Source organism: Pleurodeles waltl, chromosome 7 (assembly GCF_031143425.1).
Source record: "Pleurodeles waltl isolate 20211129_DDA chromosome 7, aPleWal1.hap1.20221129, whole genome shotgun sequence".
Classification (NCBI taxonomy): domain Eukaryota; kingdom Metazoa; phylum Chordata; class Amphibia; order Caudata; family Salamandridae; genus Pleurodeles; species Pleurodeles waltl.
In genome coordinates this window covers 1,134,523,594-1,134,541,146 of record NC_090446.1, presented here as the reverse complement: position 1 = coordinate 1,134,541,146, position 17,553 = coordinate 1,134,523,594, and the positions used below count along the sequence as shown (strand labels likewise).

The following is a 17,553-nucleotide window of genomic DNA, read 5'->3' as shown; positions in this document are numbered from 1 at the left end:
AACTTGATTATGGTGGTTAAATTACATTTCCCTTGACTATGGCCATGGAGCATGATAGTCACATACCACCCCAATGATAGCTCCACACTAAAAGAGGTCTCCCTGATAGTGCAACTTGCCTTCTCACCCAGGAAGCCTTTTACATGTAAGCACCCCCAGAAGGGCCCCACACTGCTTCTGTTTATTAATAGACAGTCACTACGCTAGTGGAAGAGCTTTACGCTTCCTATCACAAGCACAATGCAAGCTGGATGCTCTTCATACAGGAGTTGCACTTCCTTGTGTGTTTTTTTTAAATATAATTAGGTATATTGTGTAGAGGTAGAGATGCAATCCTGAACCATCTTTTTCCTCAGTCTTGATCCCTTCAATATAGGTTAATCCTTAGCTGAGCCCTAAAAAACGCCTAAAAATTCGACTAAAACAAGCAGTTTTATGAAACACAGCATATAGGAATATTTTCAGTCCACTGCTCTCGGCTGTGAGGAATATTATGATGTATGATGGATTTTTTCACACTTTACCATCAGAGCTATAAGATGATAACAAAGAGTTTTTAATTTTATCATATTCTGATGACCTCTTTCAATGTCAACAAAGATAAACACAAACAAGTTGTCACACAAAGATGACCTTTTATAATGTTGTGTAGCCCGCCATGTCTCTTGTAACACATCTAGCCTTGCTTCTTGTTTACCTGAATAAATGTGAGTTGAGGCCGAACACATATCCTTGTCCCAATTCATATTTCACCTGTACATTTGCAGTGACAACAATCTGCATGGCAGACACATACACTTGCATACATGTGAAACATACTATGGCCTATTGTAAACATAGGACAATTTTACATAAACATTTTCTTATTTTGTCTCTCGATTTCCTTTTTGTGTGTGACTACAACAGTACTAACAGCCACATTTGTTGTGTAATACTGGTTGTAGATTAATTATCATTTATTTCTTTATCATCACACACTACACATCTACTACTTCTCTCTTTTAATGACAGGGTGACTTTAGATATTTGGTCCTGAAGAAGGCTGAACACCCATAATAGGGACTTTAGACTGGCAGAAACATATTGACCCCTTCATCATTATTGGGTTGAAGTTCATTTCCCCTCTTAGTTTTTAGCCTATCCCTTGGGGACACACAATACATTTCTGAGTCTGTCCACCAAGATGTAGTTTTAATTCCTAAACGTATATCACGGCACTCTGCAAGTCTAACTCTGACCCACACTGAGAGCTCACATAGTTCTTTCACTCCTAGGTAATACACTACGTGCCCCTCCCCTGTTCAGGGAGCTGCAATGACACTGCTTACCCTGGATGAGTGGTGTGAGGGGGGAACCCTATAAGAAGCATGCCAGTAAGGTGGGTGAGGGTTGCTATCCTAAACAAAGAGAATCTCCTCAAACCAGAGAGACATTTTAATCAAGAATCCTCACTTTGCGTCTTTTTGTTTAGATTTTGCAAATGAGGATAGCCACACCTCTGGAAGCTCTGGCAAAGCCAGAGTGGAATATACCTGTGAGAAGGTCAGTTGGGCCAGAAATGGGCATCTGTTACCTACGAGGTGAGTTTATTGTAGAAAAAAGGATGTCCGAGTTAAGACGTCTGGCTCGCCTAAAGCCCACTCCCCTCTTAATTTGATCCACCAGCCAATTCACATTGCAGATAAGAATATGAGCCTGGCCCTTCATGATCAGCTGTTAGGAAGAATGTGGGGGTGTATAATTAAGCCAATGTCATTGCGTAGTGTACCACAGCATGTTGTAAGCTGCCAGAAAGATAGGATGGAAATAGTTCCTATCCTCTGTCCCACACCCCTATACGCTCCCCACACCCTGCACTACAGAAACCTGAAGCATCTGTTGCAGGATCAACTGGAAACCAATGCCAACGAGGCAAAGGAACAACAATGCGGGCCATGCATACCATGTCCCAACCTCCTTCCCTTTCCCCCTAGAACAGAATTTAAATTAAAGTATATGCTTACCTAACGGGAGACGGAGGGGTCAACTAGATAGGGGGCGAACCCATGTGCCGCACAGCCACCTTCCCCTCGTCACATACTACTGTCCCCCCACAACAGAACTTACATAATTGAAAATCACCTTGCCATAATCGCCAGACTTATGCCTCTGCAACAGAGGGCCACGCAGCCTTCATGTTGAGACACAAAAGTATTAGCTACTGGGATTAACAGGAGAGGGGCCAAGTCTGGATGATTCGGTAATCCAGTTAACTGCCACAACACCATTTTGTGCAGTGTCAGCCCCAAGGAGGGGCATCTGGTGCCCACTTCTTTTCAATAGGGATCGATTTCTGTTGTGAGACCTGGTGTGGATATTTTTTTGACGGGATACTGTCAGGACTCATGGGCAGATGGTCCAGGAAAGGAGAAAGTTTGTTTGGCCAGATAGCATGACGCTTCTCTACCCACTCCCAAACTGCCTGTTTAGTCTCAAAGACTTGTGAGACTTGAATATTACCTTTAATTTAGTGAGGAAGTAGCATATACTGTATATACATGATTTTTATTTTTATTTTGACCTCTTCAAAGGATTTTTGCTGTTGCTAGACAAGTCGAGAATAGTCTGGAGAAATCTTGATTTGTCTGACTCATATATAAGCTTGCCTTACTTTCTAACAAATAAGATTTTGTCTCTGTCCTTATAATTCAAGGAGTAAGCAATTATGCGGCGGGCTGCGTCAGTTGGAGGCTTTTACAATCGCGCCCTATGTGCTCATTCGATCACAAGGAATCGAGGTAATTTTCTCGGGGATCCCTCTCTGCAGCCATTTGTCTAAGAATTGCTCAGTGGACACATATTCACAGTTCTCTGGGAACCCCACAAATCCTCCCCTCTGTATCACCTCCTTGACTTCTAGGCTCCTGGATGCCTCGGTGATCGCCTAGCCACAGTTTGTTGTAGGGTTTTGACAATGCCTTCCGACACCTTACCTTGCACCTCTGTAATTTTGTCCACAGCCTTTCCTAAGTCCAGTCACAATGCAGCTGACACTGGAGCCAACTTCCCCTGCCTTGGCCTCCAGAGCTTCTCTAGAAGAATTAGTGGCCTGTTGGATAGTATCCATCTCTGGGGTGAGGGAGGTCACCGGGACAGTCTGTGTTGGTACATTCTTGCCTGTATTCAGTGGATGTGCTTGACCAGCACCCCAGTAGAGTTTACTTTTTAAAGAGAATCGTCTGGATCCATTTGTTGACACCTTTCAGATCTATTATTAATCTTAATCCTCCTGTTATATTAGGAACAAGGAGGACGACGGAGGAAACTTCCATTCCCTCCACCTGGTGTGGAACTGGAATGATGGTTTTCTTCTGAAGCACAGAGTGAATTACTAAATGCAGCACAAATGTCTTGATGGGATTGTAAGTGCAAGGCATGTGTATGATCCTAAACTCTGGAGGACTGTAGAAGAACTCTATCTTATAAGATTCTCCGATAACTATTAAGACCCATACTTCAAAGATAGAGTCCTTCCAACCTGACCTGAATAGGTTTATCTGGCATCCAACTGGCCACCTGCGGCATAGTCATGAGCGTTGAGACATGTTAGGTGATGCTGTCTTCCACTTCTGCCCACAATGTTCCAAGAAGGTCTTGCCCAGCTGTCTCTTCACCTTGGTGTTGGGGAGACAGCCTCCAAGAAGGTTCACTGAAGACGACCTAGCAGATGTCTGAGCTGATGAGGCTGAAGGAGGCTGTTGGCAGAAATAAGACAAATGTTTATTGCCCTTGAAGTGTCAATGGACTTTATCCTCTGAACTGAAGAGTTTGATTCCTTCAAAGGATATATGAAAAGTTTCAGATTTCTGTTCTGCTTGCATATACCAATCTTTCAAGACAAGATTCCTACATACTGCAATAGCTACTCCTAGCACCAAAGCTGAAGCATGCACTAAGTCAAAAGATCTGTGAGAACAATTCTACCAATCTCTTCATAGCTTCAACCAAACTAGAACACACTTATCATTCTTGAATAGCCTGAAAAGGTTATTTAAAGTCAGAGAAAAGTGACTTACTGGCACGAGCTTCATAAATTCCAGCCCTCGTGACTAAATGAGAACCCAAATAATTACTCTTTAATGTGGAATTAATCTTCCCATCAATAGGACCCTCCAAAAGGTCTCCTCCACCATCAAAGTTTGGCCAACCAACCTGGCAACTAGAGAATCCACTGACACAGTCTCTGGAAACGTATCCCTATCATGAATAGGATACAATATTGACATAAACCTAGGCATATTCATTTGGTCTAGATCCTCCCATTCCCTAAAGCTCACATCCAAAGAATTTTGTTGCAAAGGCAGACCCAATGAAAGGGCCTCTGTAATGACCTTAATAGTTCAGCAGAAGTACCATGAAACTCACCAACAGCAACTACTCAACCAGTGTCTCTATTTTCTTTGCTTGCACTTCGGCTCATGACATCTTTGCTATGTGGCTAGTCTGGAAGCAGCAGTGTCACACATTTTCGAACTAGTAGGATCATTTGTGTTGGACTACTCAGAGAGTTTACTCCCTGGCGCAGACTGATAACGGGCGTGATGTCAGGGACCCAAGCGCAGCAAGGATTCCATACTCAGACCCTAGTCTCAAGCTGAGACAAGAAAAAAGAACGAGAAGACTGTTGAGTAAGCTATCCCTTCATTGCACCAAAGTGGATAGTGGGGTCATTTCAAAGCATACTTCCAAGCTTCTGGGTAGAACAATGCACCTCAAAAAGTAAGGAGAAGGTAGAAGAATAAACATAGGAAATAATGTTGAGACACATATACCAATAGTGCTACTGGCATGTACACTGTACATGGCAAAATCATCTTTCTTAGTCGATTCATTGATGGCTTACATGCCAAATCTTGCAGTGGGCAAGCTTGTGTTTTGGCTGTTAGAGCCATGGTCAATCCAGCAGTCTAAATGCATTGAAAAAAGTATGAGAACTGTGATGATGCATGCAATGGGGGCGGGATCAATTTGACCAGGGTCAAAGGTATGGCTAAAAAAAAAACATTTCTCCTTCAGGTAGCTATATATGTAATAACTCATTAATTTTTTTCTTAAAGGTACGTTAATCACTGGTATGTGCACTATTGTGTATTATCAAACCTCTATTAGTTAATGCGCTGAGAGGTCTGTATGTAACCAAAAAGCCAAAGAATATGTTGGTTGGTTGAATGGAGAATTGTGGCTTGTGTGTTTAGTGCTAAGATGGCCCAGTCTATGACAGAAAGCACTGAGAAAATGTAAGTCATTATGTTATACTTTCATTACACTAGTATAAGATAGACAGCTGCCAAATATGCAAAGCGGTTTCAGATAAAATGGTGCCTCCAAAATACAGCTTTTAGTAATACCCAGACTGTAGGTGATGTTTTATTTTTATTTAACTGCCCTGAAAAGCACACACTGCATAGCTCAGCTGGTTAACTCTACACTACCAGTCCAAAAGAATGTAATTCGATCAATTAAACCAGTACCTGCTCCCAAGCCCCTTTTACATTTGCAGGTTAACCTTTTGTGCACATTTTCATTTCTTTAGGCGGGGAGGCACCTGGCAAGAAAGCCTGTGTATTGTTAAGCTGCTTACGCCTCCCTCGCTCTCACAGTACAGGCAAGGTGAAGCATTTGCACGACCGGAGTTTACCATCGGGGGACGGTTGTCTTTTAATAAGAAGTAGGGGAACGTATTTTCATAAATTAAAAAAGTAAGGGCACGTCGTATCCTTCCTCCAGCCCACTAGGAGCACTACTGGGTCAATACCTAGCTCGGCTCGCTCTGTCACCTAAGTGGATCGGCCACTTTCAACTGTTCGTGACAAAAAGTGGTGGGACAAACCAAAAATCAATAAGTTCCAAATGTATGAAAAAGAGCCCGTCAGTTCACCAGAGGAGCCCCGTCACTCAGAGCGCTAGCGCATTAGGACTCCTGTCAGGTCATAGATTGTTGCGTCACCCATCGCCCTGGGCGCAGGAAGCGGAAGAGGAGCAGTAATTGGGGGAGGACGAAGGGGCGGGATTAGAATCCCGGGTGGCAACATACAAACACGGAAGAGGAAAAAGTCTTTGAGTAGTATGGGTGTAATTTTCGAGTGCTGCCTCTCTCCTGTGACCGGTGACTTGAGGTGTAGTCTGGCACCGCCTGGCGGAGGATGCAACGTAGCTGTTTATCCGGCTACACGTTAACATCCTGTTTTAAGAGTTTACAATAAAAGGGAACTACTGTGTGCTCTTCTCGAACCCAGGGAAAGCTGTGCTCAAAAATACGCTGACACAGCTACTCCGTCTGTCGCAAACCACCTTTTCTAGTTACAAATCCTGCAATTCACGGTATTCTTTTTTAAGTACCCTAGTTTAGGCGGCAGGGACTTTTCATATCCTCGACCAAACCGACGTTCTCTTTACAAATCCACCCAATGCAACGCTTTCTTCACAAATCCTGGTACCAAGGGACGTTCTCTTTTCTAAGAGGACTTTCCAAATCCTGACATAAAGCAATTGACTAATTAGAATTTCTGGCACAAAGTGAGCCCTGCCCTGAATCCTGCAGCGAAGACGCGTCCATCGAAGCTCTGAATGTCTCTAGTGGGCACCATGTCTGGGACTCCTACAGACCCCGGGACGCTGCTGGCCTCGGCGCGCCAGGTGTACGCAGGGGCTTTTGGGGGGAGCGCTCCCAAAATTGCAGTGTCCGCCCCAGGCCGGGTGAACTTGATCGGAGAGCACACGGATTACAACCAGGGCTTCGTGTTGCCCATGGTAAGGAGGAGGGGGTGGCACAATGACGAAGGTGGATGCAACCTTGTGCCGGGGCACCAGGGTGTGGGATATTGGGAGACGGTGAAATTATGCTGGTCACAAAGGTTCATTACGAGGGCAGAAAGTTTGGGGTAGGAAGTTGTGATATTTTGCATCGCCATCTAGAGTAGTAAAGCTGAAGGGAGATAACAGCAGTCCATAAAACCCGCAGTGTGCACCGGATGTGACGGTCGGGGCCTGTTGAGGATAGAGAGGAGTCGCATCAAATCCACGATCTCTGGGGCCCTCGAGCCGTTTTCTGTCACCATATTCCAAATCAGAATTGCGCCTTAGAAGTACTAGTACCTCAGTTTAACTAAAGTTTAAAATTAAAAAAGACAGCAATAAATATGATTTAAAAAAAAAAACTTTGATTACAAGTACAGTGTGTTCACTTGCTGGGAGGAGGGAAAAGCATATTCTTGATGCTGCTGTCTCTAGCTGGGGGGTTCAGGCTTCAAGTTCTCGCTGTTACATGATGGAGGCCCACACGGGCTGGTTACCCCTTTCAAATGAAAACGCCGAAACGACCTGCTTGCCACCGAGGTTATCTTCCTATAAGGAGAAAAGGACTAGGACAGATGAAGAAGCCACAAGGAAATCCTCTCATGCCCAACTCAATAAATTGACAGGCACTTGCTTTTCTTTCTGGAAGACGTGCTACAGGCGTTAAGTAGGATGAAAAATGGCTGAAGATTGTTGTTGGTGGAGATCCATAATATGGCTGCAATTGTTAGTTCTATTTCTCTTTCTCAGGCGGTGTATGCGAATTTACAATGGGTGGGTATTTCCCTTTTAAAGGTTATTTTTACGTTTCTCTGCGTGAAATACCTTCCTACGATAGTGTGCCATCTTTTTGCTGCTAATGGGCTCCACTCATATTTTTACTTATGAATGTTCTTTGCTTTCTGGGTTCAAGGGGGACTTTGGTCCAACACTAGTTGGTTGGCACTATTCAAAGTAAATAAAGATGTGATTTATCCATGGTTTCGGCATGCAGAACATGCCGATGGTTTAGCTCAGCATAAATTCTCAAAGGAGCAAAAGTTCTGACCTGGGTTCTACCAATAATTTGGGGAGGTGGCTCCGATTGTGGCATGTGCACCCATACTTTGTACCCAGCACAGCAAAAACAGTAAGTGCCTCCTTGTTTCTAGGGCTGCTTGAACTTAACATTTGCACCCATGTCTTTGAATGCTGCAGTATGTAGAGGTGGGCCTGAAGCCTTGGTTGATATGGCATATAAGAGAAACATGGTCTACCCTTCACAATCTAGGTTTGCAGTCAACATGGTGTCGGCAGTTTGCATGCTGGAGTTAAGTCCTTACCTACATTGAGGAAAATGCAAATACATCCCCTAGAATGGATACATAGGACAGTTAAAAAAAAAAAATCGGGAGTAGCTGAATGCGTTACCTGCATTGTCACATGAGAACGCTTAAGTCAGTGGTCTAGAAAATGTGTACGTAAATAGATGTGTGTCCTGTGTCCCATGGAGACAAATAGGCCGTGGTTATCACTCGCACCAGGGTAACAAACTGGCAGCTTTATCAATACTGTAAAATAATAAAATAGAATTGTACAGCTTTTCTTTGGAGAGCAGGCCCAAATTTGTGGAGACCAACATCAACTAATGTCCACCATGGACCTCCAGTCCCTTGCGGATTCCGCCTCTGCTCATAGTAAAGGCACAGACGTGGGTAGGTATCACTTCATTTAAGTGGCTCACAATGAAGATTCAGTTACCAGTAATTTTCATTATTCTTAGTTCTCCTTGTCATCACTATCTATGTTTGTTCCATTTCCGGTCCGGAAACAAAAACAGGAAATGTTAGCTAGCCTTTGACCACACCCCTGGCTGGAAGCCAATAAAGGGCTAGCATACCCTATGCACTTCCTATAATACCAAACCATGTCAAAGGCCTATTCCAGAGAGGGTGGGTGGGTTGTGATGAATGGGATGAGGGCAAGTAGGACTAGGAGTAATGATTATCGGTAAGTAATTGAGTCATTACCACTATGTCCCTCATCCTTGTCCCAGTCATCACTGATTGAGGTACACCAAAGCCCAAAATACCTTTGACAGCAGAAAATCTCTTCTTGATTGCTCATATACTTTTCATGTGATCTCTTATATAAGTGCAAACAGTAGTCTAGATCATAAAAATACATATGAACACAATCACGATATATGATGCACCTCGTGATTTAATGATCATTCATGTAAACATCAAATAAAACATAAATAAAAATCAACAGTTAATATCACACAGTCAACAATTTTTAGCAGCATGTAAGACTTCTTTACCAAACCTTTTTCCTTCGGGGTTAATGCTCTGTAAGCAATAATGTTTAGCAAACCTGTCCACATGCCCAAGTTTTCTGCTTTGCATATTTCTTTCAAAGGAACCCCATGAAACTCGGCCAAGAGGCTGCCGTTCTGGTGGAGCAACCCTGGACACTACATAGGTATTGAAGATCATGAATTGCGTAAGCCATGATAATTGTCTCTTCAATCCACCGGCTTATGGTAATCTTTGAAGCCTTCTTACCGTGGTCAGATAAACCAAAAGTGACAAAAATTGTCCGTTTTTCTGTATTTACTGATCTGTCAGTGTAAATAGACAAAGCATGTTTAATATCTCGTAAATGTAAAAAGCCTTTCATTTCATCAGATACAGGACTAGAAAAGAAAGAAGGAAGAACTACTTCCTGAGATGAGTGTAACTTATAATGAACCTGTATAGAATGAAATGTATTTTAATATTATAATGCTTTATATTGATGACAATAAATAATTCAAGCTGATCACAAACAATTGTTTTTAATATTATTACAACCTCTGTCCAGCAAACTACGTGGATTAAAACATGCCTCTCTGGTTTTTCTCCAAAGACGATATAAATGTGTAGAAAGCAGAACTTACCTTTACCTGTAACTATAGCAGTCCACATCCAGAGGAGACCAGTAAGAACACACTGGCTAGAGGCAGGCAACTAATGAGAAGTTTGAAGACAGACACCTGTGTCATCTGCATAGCCAGACCATGCCCCTAGGTCACACTGATCTGGCCTACTAGACCCACCACAACTGTATCTGGGATTCTACACAATTGATGTCCCAGTTGGGCTTGAGACAGGCCTCGAAAAATCTACTCGCCCACTCGCTATGATGAATCAGATTTTATCAGGTCAAGCTTCTGGCGCGTTGACATAGAACAGGTGTTCTGATAACTCAGAAAGTGAAGGAGCAATAAAATGCTGTGTGTCCAGAGAAAGAGGTCAAAAGGCAGTTTACTTCTCTGACTACAGTGTTCCAGGGTTTTGTAAAGTGAACTGTCTGACCTGCTGCACTAAGAGTGTGAAATTAGAGGCAGTAGGGTGTTGGATTTTTCCTTACACACACACTTAAATAGCTAATAAGTCAACTGTACAAACATTTAAAAATATATTTCAGTAGTTGTGAAAGCCCATTTGTTGTACTTCTGTGGAGTGAAAGAAAATATTTTAGTAGGATGCAAACAAACCATAACACTTTACTTCATGATGTGCAAATGATGAATGTTTTCTGAAATCTAATTTTCACAGATTATTTTAATACACATATAGCTTTATCAGTAAAGCTGCAAGTTTGTGGGAAATTATTTGGCCATTTCAATGGGACATTTACTGTCTGCAAATGACAGAGTGCTACCGCTTCATGCTTTAGTAATGTGTTTATTAAAAGTGAGTGTTTAAACATGAACTGAGAAACACTCTTGCTCTTCTCTGATATCAAGGCTATTAGGAAACTAAGAGGCAAGTAATGGGTCATGTGTACCCTATACATAGGCTAGATTGTTATTATACATGGAGCAAACCTTTAGTCTATTTAATCAAACAAAAGAGTTCTTTTGTACAGCAGAAATGCTGAACTGACGTGAAGGTGCACTCGTGAGAATGAGGTAAAAGGCAGCTCTACAAAATAAAATAGTTGCCTAGGAGTACACAATTTGAGACCATTTTACAGGTCAAGTACATTTCAGTTAGGTCAAGTAGATTATTCAAGTTACTTGACCTGCAGGTCTAGTAACATTTTTAGGATTTTTCGAGGCCTGACTTGAGACACCTGTACCGTCCCAAGAAAGCTTCTTTAGGGGGTCTGTTTCACCTCACTTGAGGAGCGATAACACTGTGCACTGAGGCAGATAACAAGGTCTAAGTGACCGTGTGAGGGACTATATACTTCTATATGGCATACCAGTTATTTCTTTGCATAATGATCTCTCCGTTTGCAAGACTCGTAGCAGGACCTTCACCAGGGATTTGGAGTCAAGCCACTTTTATGTAGCTTTTATACCAAAGGATAGTAGCAGAAATTTGTGACTTGTTTAGAGTCACCCACTGAATCCTCTTATGAGACAGGTGGATCCGATCTATTTTGCATCTCAAATGCTGTGTTGAACTGCAGAAATGTCATGAGGCCATTGTGGCTGTGGGTAATCAGCCCACTGGTGGCTCAAGACCACACTAGTGCACTTTCTGATGTACCATCCCAGACAGGAGTAAGAACCCCCCCTCGCGTTCACTCCTTCCTGTAGTCAGTGGTCAGGAGTGTAGCCTTACCAGTGTGTCCTCCTGCAGTGTCTAATGGAGCTCTTAGCAGTATTCAGACAGAGTATTGCACAGAACATATGTGAATATTCTCACTGAGTATTGCACAGAACATATGTGAATATTCTCACTTGCACGTATTTGCAGCCACATCGCCGCAGGAACTCCTGCAATTAGGTACCCACAGCAGAAGCCCCTCATGTCAGCATAAATTTCCTTATTACAGGCAACTTGTGACGTCTCTAGTATCCAGTAATAAATTACAATGCTGCTGCTTCCCTTCTACATGCCTCTTCTACTTATACACTACTTTAAATCCAATGCGTTACTGTCTTAAGTTCCTTTTTTTTTCTTCTCACATAGCCCCTTCTAGTGATCGCATCCAGGTTGCTAATTACCATATAGAAACTGGAGTAAATGCACCAAGTGGTTTCCTTAGTATGCAAGACTAATTAAAATAACCAGTAGACTAACTACTAACGTTGGCTCAGGGGTAGCATGCTACTGTAAAGTGCATCAGGGGTAGTAAGTGCTATACAAATACAATTTCAATTCAATTCAACTATAAAAAGTTAATACTGTGGAGTTCTAATGTCTAAATGCCTGCTGCCACAGCCAACAGCCAGGGTGAAAGACGGGCCATGGAGCTTAATTACAGCTAACATTTTAAACAAGGAAAAGGTAAACTGGCTTTTCCTTCTTCTGATATCCTTTTTTAAAACGAAAAAATGATTAACAGAAGGGAGATTTTTTTGGCAACTTGTTTATTTTTCCAAGCTATAGGTTATTGCAGGAAATATTTCCACACAATCAGAGCCAAAGCATTTTTACCCTGAATTACATAAGGTTTATTTCAACTACTTTTTCCCAAAACTACTAAATAATTTATTACATGTTTAATTTTACAGCACAGATTCTGCTGTTTTTTCTTGTTTGCAATGAATATAAAAGAACGAATGAATGATAAATTTATAGAGCACAACAATGCCTTAAGGAGTCTAAGCGCTGAACAAAGCACCAAAGATTTATGTAGTTTGTTGGAATATAGTGGTATGATCTTGTATGTTAAGGAATGAACTACCCCATGCCATACGCTCTAAGGCTACTGCAAGTCGCCTCTGTCTGTTTCTGACTCCTCAGCCTTCGTAGCTTTTTTGTCCTGTCTAAAAATATTATACTGTCCCATGTAGTTTAGTGTAAAGAAATATTTCAATATGTGGTATTGGTAGGTATCCTCCTTGCTTACTGGTACTTCTGCTTTTGAGTGCGAACCCCACCCTCTAGCATTCTGCCCCAACTTTGCTTCCAATACCACCACTGTAGACTGCACATCTGCCTCTTCCCTACTGTGCTTCTGCTGTTCCTAATATTATGAATCTGCCCCCTCTGTGATTATCCCCACCGTGGGCTTATACCTTCTCCAGATGCTGTGCTTTTGTCCCCTCCCCACTTTATGATTTAACCAGTTCTCCCCTGTGCGTCTGCATCCTTACAATGCTTAGCCAGTTTTATAAACATCTGCTTACTACGCATAATATGAATTCAAATGGATCCACTGTCTACTACTGAGTTTTAGCAGAAATATATAGTATGTATTGAAAAGACAAATCATAAGTGTAGCCTTGGAATATCTTACATTTATTTTCTCCCCCCCTCTATACTGGGGAGATAAAAAAAGGTCCCACATGCACCTCTGTACAGATTACGTGGAAAACTATTTAGTGAAGCTCAGTGTTCTGCTGTATTGAGGGTGGTATAGGCATTTGTATTTAACACAGCTGACCAAATTAACAATGCCAGCATGGCAATGTGCCAAAGAATGAATGAATAGTGCAACTAAGCTCTCCTATTTATTTGAAGGCCCCTTGGTGATAGTATTCTGCCACTTGAATTTCTGTGAGGGAAGAATAACAAGAGAGCTATGTCTTGAGGGACTTCCTGAAAACACTGTAACTTTCAGTTGAGCACGTGCCAATTGGAAGACGATTTTATAGTTGCAGGACCAAAACGGAAAAGGCCCTCCCACCTTGTCAGACCTTTCTGTATCGGAGAACAGTTAAGAAGCAGGACACAAATGGTATTTTCTTGAGAGGTCATAAAACACCCTGGTGTGTGATCTGGTCAGTGGGTAGGGTGGCGACCTTTCTGCCCCAGTCCACAAGCCGTCCTGACCAAGGACCACGGCGTCCATTTTGTTGGCACCGAGCTTCAACAGATTGTTTCTCATCCATCTTTGAATTGCCAAAAGGCAAGAATGGAGGATGTGCTGATGCATCAGCATATGTCTATCAAATCTCAAGATCAGTTATGTCATCAGTGTAACAGACTGATTCCACACTGAAGAATCTAATGATAATTAACAAAGGCTGCATGTAAACATTAAACAGAATAATGGCTGTGGGGACCCCTGTGATACTCCATGGATGATGGCTTTGATCTGACAAGGAGGGAGAATTAAGGATTGTCTTAGTCCTGACAGGAATTTTGAAAACCAGGACAATGTCACACCCCCAGCCTAATGCTGCCAGGTGTTGGATTAAGATGCAGTGGTCCAGTGTATCGAATGTAGTGGAGAGATTCTATAAAATAAGGCTGGCGGGGTGTCCTGCAGCCAGTCCAATTCAAAGTTCATCCAGGATCGATAATTGGTTTCACTCTGTATTCATGGTCAGAAACCTACTTGTGCAAGTTTGAGCATCTCGTAAATCTTGAGGTGCTTTGAAAGCCATCAGGACAGATATTTTTCACCTAATTTAGAAATAGCATTTGTCTAAGATGTCCCTCATATTGTTGACTATGGGAAGGAAGTTTGTCAAGAAAGATTTCTGATTCTAGTGATGTTGAATTTGTTTGATCATTTTTTTACATGTTCTTTCTAATCATTCTGTCTTGTAGCAGGGCAATAGCTAGCAGGGTATAGGCATAAAATGGGTTTATAATAGGGGTGTGATTATGGCATCTTTCAGTTTGGAGGGAACCAAGCTTCCTTTAACTGTTTTGCTTATAAACTTAAAGATCACAGAGTGAAGATATCTAGAAAGATAGTGTCTACAAGGCCTGGGATTATGCTGAAGGTACATTACCTAGGTTTTAACTTGCAAAGGATTGCAAAGTTTCATGTAAGCTGATCACCGAGAACTCTAAGTGTGAACACATCTCATGTTGATCTTGATGGCGTGGAGTGGGCTCCATTATTTAAAAATAAAATTAGGTGATGTCATGGGGCAACCCAAGCTTTTTTCTATTTGCAGATCTAGTCGCAAGCAACAAAAAGACATCTGTTGAGTCTTGCAAATTTACCAGAGGTGTTTAGAATATAATTAAAACAACCGCGAGGGAGCATTTTATTTTGAAAACTGTACCAGGATTGGAGCCCTCTCTGTTGTGGATGACAAATCACCATAATTTCCGTTAATGAGGTTTAGATACAGAGTAATTCACCATACACTTTCTTTCCATGAGGATTGGCATTTGCATATAGAAAATATCTTGAATCAATGCAATGACAATCCCTCACAGTCCACTATGCAATTTACTTTTTTGTAATGCTTTTCCTCCAGCAAGAAAGGAATATTGTGTTCCTTTGCTAATGAATGGGAACTTTACCAGTATCAAGTAGTACAATCTATTGACTGCTAGTTTGGGATAATGAAATTTGTTAGTCTCATTATATCTACACAGATTTGGGTAGCCAGAAGCCCAGTAGCGCACTGCATTTCCTAGTATAATAAGTTTAACAATAATTAAATCAACCATCTGAGTACAGACAGATGGATGTGCCTAGTATGGAGGGACAACAGCTATACTCTTACTCGTGAAATAGAAAAAACTGTTCCAAAACATAATACAGTCTGACGCTCGGACATCACTATTATCGTTTACAGTCCTTACCAGTATTTTCACACCGTCCTTTTCATAGGTCTTCTTTTTATTCCAAACTTCTTTTTTTTTGTTTTTTGTAAAAGGCATTGAAGCCCATCCAACTCATATATCAATGGGAGTAACCCAGAGACTTCATTGGGGCTACGTAAAATACATACAAGTGACAATATGCATGTGCCTACAGGTACAAATATTGGATTCACCTATACAGGGAGTGCAGAATTATTAGGCAAGTTGTATTTTTGAGGATTAATTTTATTATTGAACAACAACCATGTTCTCAATGAACCCAAAAAACTCATTAATATCAAAGCTGAATATTTTTGGAAGTAGTTTTTAGTTTGTTTTTAGTTTTAGCTATGTTAGGGGGATATCTGTGTGTGCAGGTGACTATTACTGTGCATAATTATTAGGCAACTTAACAAAAAACAAATATATACCCATTTCAATTATTTATTATTACCAGTGAAACCAATATAACATCTCAACATTCACAAATATACATTTCTGACATTCAAAAACAAAACAAAAACAAATCAGTGACCAATATAGCCACCTTTCTTTGCAAGGACACTCAAAAGCCTGCCATCCATGGATTCTGTCAGTGTTTTGATCTGTTCACCATCAACATTGCGTGCAGCAGCAACCACAGCCTCCCAGACACTGTTCAGAGAGGTGTACTGTTTTCCCTCCTTGTAAATCTCACATTTGATGATGGACCACAGGTTCTCAATGGGGTTCAGATCAGGTGAACAAGGAGGCCATGTCATTAGATTTCCTTCTTTTATACCCTTTCTTGCCGGCCACGCTGTGGAGTACTTGGACGCGTGTGATGGAGCATTGTCCTGCATGAAAATCATGTTTTTCTTGAAGGATGCAGACTTCTTCCTGTACCACTGCTTGAAGAAGGTGTCTTCCAGGAACTGGCAGTAGGACTGGGTGTTGAGCTTGACTCCATCCTCAACCCGAAAAGGCCCCACAAGCTCATCTTTGATGATACCAGCCCAAACCAGTACTCCACCTCCACCTTGCTGGCGTCTGAGTCGGACTGGAGCTCTCTGCCCTTTACCAATCCAGCCACGGGCCCATCCATCTGGCCCATCAAGACTCACTCTCATTTCATCAGTCCATAAAACCTTAGAAAAATCAGTCTTGAGATATTTCTTAGCCCAGTCTTGACGTGTCTTGTTCAGTGGTGGTCGTCTTTCAGCCTTTCTTACCTTGGCCATGTCTCTGAGTATTGCAAACCTTGTGCTTTTGGGCACTCCAGTGATGTTGCAGCTCTGAAATATGGCCAAACTGGTGGCAAGTGGCATCGTGGCAGCTGCACGCTTGACTTTTCTCAGTTCATGGGCAGTTATTTTGCGCCTTGGTTTTTCCACACGCTTCTTGCGACCCTGTTGACTATTTTGAATGAAACGCTTGATTGTTCGATGATCACGCTTCAGAAGCTTTGCAATTTTAAGAGTGCTGCATTCCTCTGCAAGATATCTCACTATTTTTGACTTTTCTGAGCCTGTCAAGTCCTTCTTTTGACCCATTTTGCCAAAGGAAAGGAAGTTGCCTAATAATTATGCACACCTGATATAGGGTGTTGATGTCATTAGACCACACCCCTTCTCATTACAGAGATGCACATCACCTAATATGCTTAATTGGTAGTAGGCTTTCGAGCCTATACAGCTTGGAGTAAGACAACATGCATAAAGAGGATGATGTGGTCAAAATACTCATTTGCCTAATAATTCTGCACTCCCTGTAAAAAGGACTTTGTTATAGTTATTTTAAAGACTGTAAATGGCTATAGTGGTGTGCAAACTTTATCCAGCCTTATAATGTCTGTTTTTTTTTTCCTGCAGTTTAAAGCTGTGCAGCTGTTAATTATTTGTTGATTGTTTTTATGATTAATTATTTATTCAAAATAAAGTAATTTGGTGAAAAACAAAGTGGGGACAAGTGCGGAAACCTGTAGGGCCAGCAGAGTAGGCACCAGTTGGACAGCACAAGGACATTCTGTTATTCCTTGTGGACTCCACTTTGGAGTCCAGATTGAACCTACTCGGTGCTTCGTCTGCCCTCAATGCCCCCAACATAGTCTACCCTTTCCTCTTGGCCTGAGAGATTACAAATATTTTAATTTTGTTTGGGGATTGTCATCGTAAATATGTAATATTAGCCATTTCACAGATCAAATAAAGAATTTTTGAGGTGTTCTATCATGGACTACCAGCAATAGAATTTTTGAGATGTC

At 41.8% G+C, this 17,553-nt stretch overlaps 1 protein-coding gene and 1 long non-coding RNA gene across 2 annotated transcripts in view; one reads left to right on the top strand and one right to left on the bottom strand.

Annotated features, from left to right (window-relative positions):
* LOC138246021 (uncharacterized) overlaps positions 1 to 6,002 on the bottom strand; it is a 60,950-nt gene extending 54,948 nt beyond the window's left edge. Inside the window, exons 1-2 of the long non-coding RNA XR_011194209.1 lie at positions 5,918 to 6,002; positions 3,523 to 3,734 (exon numbers count right to left, since the gene is read on the bottom strand). This is a non-coding gene — a long non-coding RNA (uncharacterized lncRNA). The remainder of the gene's footprint in view (positions 1 to 3,522; positions 3,735 to 5,917) is intronic.
* A 45-nt stretch (positions 6,003 to 6,047) lies between these two features.
* The window catches only part of GALK1 (galactokinase 1), a 38,631-nt gene continuing 27,125 nt past the window's right edge, over positions 6,048 to 17,553 (top strand). Inside the window, exon 1 of the mRNA XM_069200171.1 lies at positions 6,048 to 6,789. Within this exon, the coding sequence (XP_069056272.1) occupies positions 6,607 to 6,789 (183 nt within the window). The 5' untranslated portion in view covers positions 6,048 to 6,606. The remainder of the gene's footprint in view (positions 6,790 to 17,553) is intronic.